A 10,350-nucleotide genomic window follows, 5' to 3' on the forward strand; every position below is an offset into this window, starting at 1 on the left:
ACTTGGAAACAGCTCAAATGCCCATCAACTGTAGATTGGATACAGAAGATGTGGTTTTTCTATAAAATGGAGTACTACTCATCCACAAAGAATGAGAAACTGGAGACATTTATAGCTAAGTGGATGCGTATTGAGGCCATACTCTTAAGTGAAATAAATATGACACACATGTAGATACTGAATAGTTTCTCTGGTATGAAAAACTAAAAGTGTAAATAAGGATCAAAATGTATAACTGATATTGTGAAATAGGAAGAAAAGGTCTAAAGGTGTAGGGGAAGTGGGAGGGGTAGGCAAAAGAAAAGAAAAAAATATGAGAAAATGAAAAAAATGGAAAAAAAAGTCTTTGTAAATAGGGAAAGGTGGAGGGGGTGAAGGGAGGGCAGGGCAATAGGGAAAAAATAAGAACCAAGATGCATCATGTAAAGGTACAATATCCCAATGATGAATGTAACTGTATTGTATACCTAAAATGTACCAACAAACTTAATGAAACAAAAAAGAAATGGTAGAGACCTAGATGATGTACATCTGGCCTTAGGAGTTGAAATTAGTTACCTTGAATTACTCTCCTCTATTGGGTTGTTGTTTAAGGGTATATGCTCATGGGATCAATATGACAGTAGTGTTTCTGGTTACTTTCTGCTTAATAAGGAGCTCTGGATATTGGCCCCTGGGGGATATAGAACCTATGAGAATCAGGCTGTTAAAACCCCACTCAAAAGGCCAGCCCAGAGAAGCAGCAACAGCTGTGCCCTCTGCCAGAGATGGACTCTCCTAGTGCAGATCCCAGTGAGTCAGTCCATGTGTTGGCCCTTCCTGAGGACAGATCATTAGTTTTCCACATGCAGGTGAGTTGCTGAGCTCCTTTGTCACTGAAACCTTCCAGGTAAGCCAAAGTCTCTTCCCTTCTTATTAGAATGTGAGTGAAGATATTTTAGAGCAATTTCATCACCATACAGAGATCTTCTGTACTTTTGTGTAGAGGGCTGTGAGAACTCTGGTTAAGGAAGCTGAGACAGAAGCTCAACAAGCAGCCCTGTAGTCCACATGTTTCATGCTAATAGAAACAGCAGAAATTGCCTAAATAACAACACCCACAATATGACTGTCCATCTCCCTCCACAGTTAACCAATGTCATTACTGTGTTGAATTTATTCAGGCCTTTTTGTATGAAGTGATAAAATGAGACACTTGCACAATTTACACCTCAGTGAACCCTTTCATTCTTTCCCATAGGTAGGACACCTTGAATGTGGTGATGTCCCTCATCCATGGCTCCTAATGTTACACTTAGTCAGCAGGAAGAGGCAGTACCCATTTTCCCTTATAGTTAAGGAAGGTACAAGTAAATTGGGCTATAAAATGTAAGGGAATGATCTGATAATTAACATCAAATAACAGGACTACATATGACAACATTTAATAGGAAAAGAAAATCAGCTAACCACATCAATTGTAAATGGTACATATATACACTATGATTCTGTTATGTGAACATTTAAAAATACAATACCATGAAGGTGTTGTTTGGAAGAATAGTACTAGAAAAATGAAAATGCAGAGAGAAAGGTAGCTATTAATTTATTGTGATACATGCACTGTGGAAATAAACAGAAATTAAATTTGTAAAGGAACATTTACTAAGTGGCTTCAAATATTCTGTTATTATTTCTTACAATAAAATACCTTTAAAAACCATGGTGAAGTATATGATATATTTGTTGTTTGCTAAAAGGTGGCAGCCATAAAAGAATGTCTGCAATTTCTGCCTTGCATGAATAATCCACATGAAAAATTTACATGCATGAACAGCTTTGATTAAATTTAATTTTTTGTCATGTAGAATTTTCCAATAATATTTCCTAAGTCATTCATTACCTCTGTGAATTATGTCTCATTCTTTTATTATTTAATTAATTTAAATTTCTATATGTTTTAGCATATGTAGGAGCTCTATGAATATTGGAATCATTGATGTTAGTTTCCTTACTGTTCTTTAGTCAAGAATCCCAAAGGTAGTTTGAGCATATACATCCTTCACTGACATTATCATTGCTCATGTGTGAGATTTCCTGTATTCCTTTTCTCTTTCCTTGCTATGCTAGCTGATCATTTGTTTTTTGATGGGTGAGAAGTGCCATCTTCTATTCCTTATGACATACACATGTCCACATGTCCACACATACACAAAACATTGGAAAAGTCATTTGAGGGATGGTCCTACCTAGAACTATATAGGCTGCTTTTCCTTAATTTCTCATATCCTTGAAATGCCTCCATGAGAATTTTAACCCTGAGATTTAGAGGTATAATTACAGACTAAAATGTATGTATTAAACATATATACAGTGTACACTCAAGAAATACACACTAGTAAAATATCACCATGCTGTACCAAAGAGCACACCCATTAATCAGTTTCCATTATACAAATGTAAAACATGCAGTGGAAGATTTTTACACAGCCTAAAAGTATCTGCTAGAGGATGAATTAAATTCAGAGCCTGTTAGCCTCATTTCACATCAAATGATCATTGCTGATGTAGCTGCTTCTTTCTTCCCCAGGAGATACAAAGTAATGCTCACAAGAGACACTCCTATTAGGGTTCCGGAATATCTGACTCTGTGTTATTTACTAAGTCTCTGTCTTCTAGAAAGCAAGAAACTGTTTCTATTTTTATCTTTTTTCATAAAGCCTTTGAATTTCACTCTTTCTCTCATTTAGCTATTACTTTGTTTGCTTTTTTATTCAATTATATATTTCCAGACTCATTATGGGAATAAGTTCCCATAGAATGGGGGCACAATATTATCAAAATGGCTATACAGATTCTCCTAGAATTAATATCTAATGCAGATCACTTGTGTTTCCAAAAGAGGTTCTATGAGATGCTAAAACTGAAGCTTCCTAATCATTTCTCATTCCACCTGTATGGCTGTCTTCCACATGCTGCCATTCACTTAATGTATAGTTGATGAAACACCTTGAAAGCAAGGGAAAATTTGGGAACTTATTTCATAAAGAAACTATTTCAACTATACAGGAAATTAACAAGCACTACATGAACATATGGATGCTAGTTCTCTACCAGTATCAATTAGTCGAAAGACTCACCTCGGCACTCTGACAGTGCTTTCCCCAAGTATTTGCCAAACTGTGTGCACATTTTGTATGACATGTCCTCATGGGTCTATGAGGCTAAAGCATGAACTGTCTCATCTGTACATTGACAAGTCACTCAGGTGACAGTGAGTTTAGCCCAAATTAAAGACTATTGATTAAGAACAGCCTCAACCCTGGGTCATGGGCTGATCCATGCCCTGTTAGAAATCAACTCACACAGCAAATGATCAAATCATCTGCTCTATTTACAGGCAAGCACCATTGCTTACAATACAACCTGAGCTCTGCCTCCTGGGAGATCAGCAGTGGCTTTAAATTCTCATAGAAGCAAAAATTCACACTGTGAACTCTCCATGCAAGGACCTAGGTGTGTGTGCATGAGGACCTAGGTGTATGTGTGAGGATTTACATGTGTACATGTCAGATCTAGGTATGTGGGTGTAAGGATCTAGGTGTGTGCTCCTTAAGAGAGTCTAATGCCTCATGATCTGAGGTAGAGCTTAGATGGTGATGCTGCTAATGCTGGAAAATAGATGCAAATAGGGATTAAAATTAGCAGAGATGTTTGACTTCACACACAACATAATAAATCAATTGCTTGCAGGGTCATATGAAAACCCTATAAGTGAGCACCAGGTGACAGTTAAGCTGCATGTGGTGGCAGATTTTATGTCAGAATTCAGTCCTTAGTTTAGTCAGCATGTGGCCTGCCCATGATTTTATTTTTCTTACTCTGAATTATGGTTAGTTATAAAATTATATGATTATATATTACAATGTAATAATAATAGAAAAATTTACACAGTAAAGGTAATGGGTTGTATCATCCCAAGCTACCCTCCTGCCAGTCTGAGGACAAATTGTCTTCCATGAAATGTCCTTAGTGTCAAAAAAAGATTGAAAAGTGCTGCTCTGGAAGACAGATTTGCTAAGTTTATTGTCATGTTTCTTTTTGCTTTAAGGAGGGATCTACTTGCAAAGAACAATCCAGGTATTATACTTTATCACAATCCCAGTACTTGCCAAAATTCTGAAAATGCATGGATGTTTAGTAAAGGAAGTAGAAATTAGAAGAGGGAGAAGTGAAAGGAGAAAGGGATCAGAGGATGAGCTGAAAATTCACATAATTTTACAACGTGGCTCAAAACTATGTTGTTTTAAGACACCGCTTAAAAAGCTATAGAAACATTCAATTCCCTCATAGTACATGCTCAACATAGGATCCAGGTCCTCATTCCCAGATCATGTATAACACACATTCAGGGTAATACTATGAATTTTTTATTATATCACCCACAAAAGATACTGGATCTTATCCATAAAATACTTGTTTCATTTTATTTTCACCTCATCTCTTCCACAGTTTCACTAAAAGTATGAAATTGAAAAACAAAACAGTAGTCTCAGAATTTCTTCTCCTGGGACTGACAGATGACCCAGAGCTTCAGCCCTTAATCTTCTGCCTGTTCCTGGTTATCTACCTGGTCACCATCCTGGGAAACCTGCTCATCATCCTGGCTGTAAGGATTGACTCCCACCTCCACACCCCCATGTACTTCTTTCTCTCTAGTTTGTCCTTCACTGACATCTGTATGAGCACAACCACCATCCCCAAAATGCTACTGAACATTCAAGCACAGGATCAGAGCATCACCTACACAGGCTGCTTCACTCAGAGCACCTGTGTCTTCACTTTTGGTGGTTTTGAAAGTTGTCTTCTTGCAGTGATGGCCTATGACCGCTATGTGGCCATTTGTCATCCCCTAAGGTACCAGGTCATCCTGACGCCTGACCTCTGTATCCTGCTGGTTCTACTCTCCCTGCTCCTTAGCACTGGGCATGCTCTGCTCCACAGTCTGTTGGCGCTGCAGCTGTCCTTCTGCACAAATGTGGAAATTCCTCACTTCTTCTGTGAACTTGCTCAGCTCTTCAAGCTGTCCTGCTCTGATACCTTTATAAATACCCTTCTGATATATTCAGCAGCAAATATATTCTTTGGTGTTCCTATTGCTGGAATTATTTTCTCTTATACTAAAATTGTCTTCTCTGTTTTCAGAATGCCCTCAGTGGGGGGAATGTATAAGGCTTTTTCCACCTGTGGGTCTCACCTCTCTGTTGTTTCCTTATTCTATGGACCAGGTTTTGTTGTGTACTTGAGTTCTGCCATTACTGACTCTTCCACTAAGAATGCAGTGGCTTCAGTGATGTACATTGTGATCCCTCAAATGATGAATCCCTTTATCTACAGTTTGAGGAACAGAGAAATAAAGATGTCTCTGAAGCATCTCATTACAGGGAAGCCTTTTATATTCTTGTGTCATTAGCTTTGAGTTTGGGCTTTTAGAATGTGATAAAGTGATGAGAATGCAGGTGAGACAGAAAACCTGACTGTTTAGTCCCCCAAGGTCTTTCAACATGACTGAATAATATGATGGCTAAACACATTTCAACTTGCACTTTAAAATTCTTTTAGATTCATCCAATTCTGTGATATTTGGCAAATGATTTCCATATCTAAATTCTATTGGGTTGCTCTAACTGCTTGGAAAAAAAACATGAACTAACTTTTAAATTTCAGCAATTATTTTCAGATTCATTTCAGAAAATGCAATGCTGGAGTAGTAGTTGGAACAGGGATAAGTATGAGAGACCCAGTGTTGACATCCTGGGATGAGCTTCTGCATGATTCTGCATGATTCTATAGTTAGAGTCATAGTTTGTGAAGCTAGTGATCTGAACTTTCATACATATTTAAGTAATTACTGAAATTTTCTCAGTAACTGGAAGCTTCTGAGGTTGTATTACATCTCCCCTGTTCAGCTTCATTGTTCATTTAATTCCCACGTTTATATTATTTGAATTCTTTGTAGTGTTTTTGAGATATTGGAGATTTTGAACTTCATCAGAGAGATGCCTTCAGTTCTGATAAGAAAAAGAAATCTTTATACTAATGTGCTTGGATTATAAAGAGAGTTACTGTACAATGCTATGAATTCACAAGGGTGTCCAGGGAAGGGGTTCATCGAGCATGACGTGGACTCTTCTTAGCACTATTTTCCTCACAGCCACCAGTTCCTGTACGGTAGTTTGGATCTGAAATGTCCCAAAAGCCCATGTGCTAAAAACTTGTTCCCTAGTTTCTGATGCTTGAGTGAGTCTGGCACCTGTCACAAGTTGAGTGAACTAGGAAGAAGTTGGGTCCTGTGACTGTGCACCAGAAGGAGATGGTGGGAAGCAAAACTGTCCCTCCTCTCTTCTCAGCTGCCATGAACAGAACAGCACTGGTCCATCATCAATTGCTCCTCATCAAAATACTCTCCATATCACTGCCTCAAATGCAGTGAGACCAGCCTCCCATGAAGATTCCAAGCCAAAGTAAAGTCATCTTACTTTCGGTTGATTAGCTAAAGTGCTTTTTAAAGTAGTACAAAGATGACTACCACACCTGGTGGTTGTTTCCCCTAAACAGAAAGCTGCATGCCCTCTTCTTGGTCCACTAATAGGAGATCTCTCTATGGATAACCTAGAAGACACCTCTGTCTTCAGTAGAATACTGGGCCTGAAAATGATACTTCCCTATCCTTATGCCTCTCACTTGTTATTATGCATCTTCGTAACAGGATACATGCTGCTTACATCAACAAAGGATTGTTTTTGCAGTGAATGGTCTTCTTTTATCTTTTTGTTTTTCTTTTTTTGCCCAGTACCAGGGATTGAACTCAAGACCTTGTGCTTATGAGGCAGTCATGGCACCACTGAGCTAAATCCCCAGCCCAGGAATGGTCTTCTTATGGTAAATTACTTGTGTCAGTACTAAATGTAATTTCATATATTATTGCAAGATAAACAAAAGTAGAGACGAAAATTGGATTGACCCAACAAATTTTGATTGTAATATTATATGTTCTTCTAAAAACTTATTTTGTTAGACTGTAATACATCCTCATCCCCATTATATGTGTCCATATAATTTTTTACATTAAATTTTTTTAATCTTCATTAACATTAAAGGTAATGAAAACACACTTGAGGCCAGAGTCACAAGCAAAGAATTCCTGAATAGGACTCCAAAAATATAATAAGTAATAACAAGAATCAATAACCAGGATGCCATCAAATTAAAAAGGTTGTGTGCAGCAAAGGAAACAGTTAACAGAGTGAAGAGACAGGACAATGAATGGAAGAACAACCTTTGCTCGCTATATTTCTGATAAAGAATTAATATCTATAAAATGTAAAACACTCAAAAACTAGAAAACAAATAATACAGATTTAAAAGACACTTCCCCCAAGTCCTACAAATGAGAAGGGATCCAGCATGGCCAACTAGTGGCAGAGGTCCATGAGGGAGTCTCAGAGAAGACCCACTAGAAAATTCAAGTACTCAAAAGTGGGGGAGTTAAATATACCCAAACATGAGGAATTAACATGAAAGACAAATCCACTTGATCAAATCCAACATTGAGTGGGTTAGAAAGGGAAGCAGGGCCTAGGCTTGATATAAAAAAGGAGTATAGTTAGGGTAGCTTAACAACAGAAATTCACTATTTCACAGTTCTGAAAGCTCTGAGACACAGTGCCCCAAACACCCCAGGTCTGGTTACCATGCCACCTTGAGCATAACACAGCAAGGGAGAGTCTCACAGATTAGGGCATCAAAGAAACTAAAACTAGAGTATCACTCAGAGGGCAGAGACTCAATGACATCCTCAGGCTCCTGGAGAAATGTAGAACAAGTGCACAGAATTAACTGGGGACCCAGAGCTGGCAGCTTGGAGAACTGTGCCTCTGGGAGCTGCAGATTACACCGGTGAAGCACAGGTTAGAAAGGGAATTCCAGCACAGGCAACCCCCTCTACTCCTCAAACACTTGGGAGTTCTGTGTCTGTGTTATATCCTACTCACTCTCCATTATTCAGAGCAGGCATGAAAGATTCCTCCATGCCTGACCAAGAGTTGCTAAGCACCAAGAGGCCTCAGTATCACAAAGCTGGTGGGTGGGGGGCTGTGGTGTAACTGGCTAAACATGGGGGAGAAAGGAGTACCATAGTGCAGGGCCTGAGCAGGGACTCCCCTACTATCCTAAAATCCAGGAAGTTTTGTTTGCCTGTAATCCCCTACCAAGTGCCTACCTTTTTGTGGCAGTAAGGGAACTTCCTGACACCCCACCACAGAGCTCATGAGTAGGAAAGCAACAACATTGGGCATGGTGGAGGAGACTCAGGCTGAGATAGGGAGTTGTGACTTAGCCAGAGAACAAGACAGTGTGCACTCAGGTACAGCTCTATAGAAAAAGACCTCAGGGCTGCAAGGATTCACAGGCTTTATGGGATTCTGAGAAAAGATTAAATTATTAAAACAAATTTTATTTTATATTATTAATATGATTGGCTCTGAAGATGCTAATAAAAATGATAGATGTTCTTTTTTTTGCAACACAGAGACTGGGTTTGATCTTATTGTGCTGAGTAGGTTAAAGAGGAGTATAAATACAAAATTACAATCAAATGCAAGATAATATCATTGAGAAATATACACTATCAAAAAACCCCTCCATACTATGTTGGGAGCAATGCTACATAATTTTAGGGAAAAATCATTTGATTAGGCCTAGTTCTCCTGCCTACAGGCCAGCTATGGCATTTCAAACCATGATTCCATTTTGGCCTCCATCACAACTGAGACCTCAATGACCCCATAATGCTGTGATGCTCCAGAGCAAGATCACACATGCTGGAGACATCCTGGGAGGAACCAAATCTTCACCTGCATAGTTCCTCATTGATCTAGGAATTCCACCACTCCCCAGTTACCTGTTACATTTGTTTCTCCCTATGTACTGAATAAAAGGTGTGGTGCGGCAAGCTCGGAGCTTTTGTCTTTGCTGCTCAGAGCAGCACTGATCAGGCCCAAAGCTCAGCTTCTTCTCCAAGTCTCATTTTTTCTACCTTTCCTGTGTAATAATTGAATTCACCTTGTGCTGCTGTGGGGCACAGGAGACTAGAACTTACTGCAGAGGTTCTAGTAATGTCCCTTTCCCCTGTTTCCTACAATACTAGTGATATAATTATTCCACATTATTTGATTTTTCAACCCTCAGTGCTTATGCACAAACACACTCACATGAAACATGAGAAAACAGTGTTTATAGTGTTTATACTCATGTAAGTGGGATACATTTTCATACCTAAAATTTAATCAATCTTACTGAAGCTATGAAATAGGTATACTTTTATTTATGGGTAAACTGTAAAGCTTGAATTTGTTAGAAAATTGTCATGTTTTGGGTATGCAAGGATGGTGAAATAAAGGTAAACTGAAATATTGGAGAGAAATAAATGTTATACACCTGGACTTGGGAGTCAGAAAATGGGCCACCATGAATTCCTGACTTGTATCTTCTTGGTGTCTAAGGGTATGCACTCTTAAGACCAGAATGATAGAAAAATTGGTGGCCTAATGAGTATCTATGGATACTGAGACTGAAGAGATTTAAAGACTATAGAATTCTGTATATAACAACCTGTCTCAATACCCCTGCCCTGTCAAGTGAAAAAAAATCAGGTGTGCCTTTGCTCAGAGATGATTCTTCCTGAACAGGAGACTCTTGATATATTTAGTCTGTATGCACTATCTGAGGACAGATCTTCATCTTCAATATCCAGGTGAGTTGTGAACATTATTTTTCTTGAATTCAAGAAGGTAACACAGTTTGCATAGCTAATGATTTAAAAATGAGGGTAATGGTGTTAATAGAATTTCATCCCAGAAAACAGCCAGGAGAAGACATGCATAAGATGAGAGAAAATTCACTTGTGGCTCTACTGTCAACTTTAACATCTTTTTGACACATCCACAAATGTTCTCACACTTGTGATCTCATACACCCTACAGTAAAAGGGCCTATTTCCTTCTGAGCAGAAACGTGCACAATTTCCAATATGATGGCACTACTAAAACTTTCTTACATTTAATTTAATTTTTGTTTTGGTGTTGTTGACTATGTTTGTTTAGGGTGTAAGTGCCTAGGCCTGATATAAAAAAGGAGTATAGTTAGGGTAGCTTGACAACAGAAATTCACTATTTCACAGTTCTGAAAGCTACAATTCCAAAGATCATGGTTAGCACAGACTGATTTTATAATGACTTTCCAAATGTGGCTGCTGCTGGCCATGCATATACTCTCCATTTACCTGTAATTTCCAGCAGATTCATCACCAAC

At 38.6% G+C, this 10,350-nt stretch overlaps 1 protein-coding gene across 1 annotated transcript; it reads left to right on the plus strand.

The window, feature by feature from the left end:
- Positions 1-4,489: 4,489 nt before the first annotated feature.
- LOC101720681 (olfactory receptor 7G2) lies at positions 4,490-5,452 on the plus strand. The gene has a single exon (XM_004872815.3). It carries the CDS (start codon positions 4,505-4,507, stop codon positions 5,450-5,452), a length of 948 nt encoding a protein of 315 aa, XP_004872872.1. The 5' UTR covers positions 4,490-4,504.
- Positions 5,453-10,350: the final 4,898 nt, after the last annotated feature.

Source organism: Heterocephalus glaber, unplaced genomic scaffold (genome assembly GCF_053883595.1).
Source record: "Heterocephalus glaber isolate CG9 unplaced genomic scaffold, H.glaber_assembly_v1.0 deba00001060, whole genome shotgun sequence".
Classification (NCBI taxonomy): domain Eukaryota; kingdom Metazoa; phylum Chordata; class Mammalia; order Rodentia; family Bathyergidae; genus Heterocephalus; species Heterocephalus glaber.

Bases quoted from the DNA above. Each gene is read 5' to 3' on its own strand.
- LOC101720681 (XM_004872815.3), top strand. From the start codon at position 4,505: ATGAAATTGAAAAACAAAACAGTAGTCTCAGAATTTCTTCTCCTGGGA.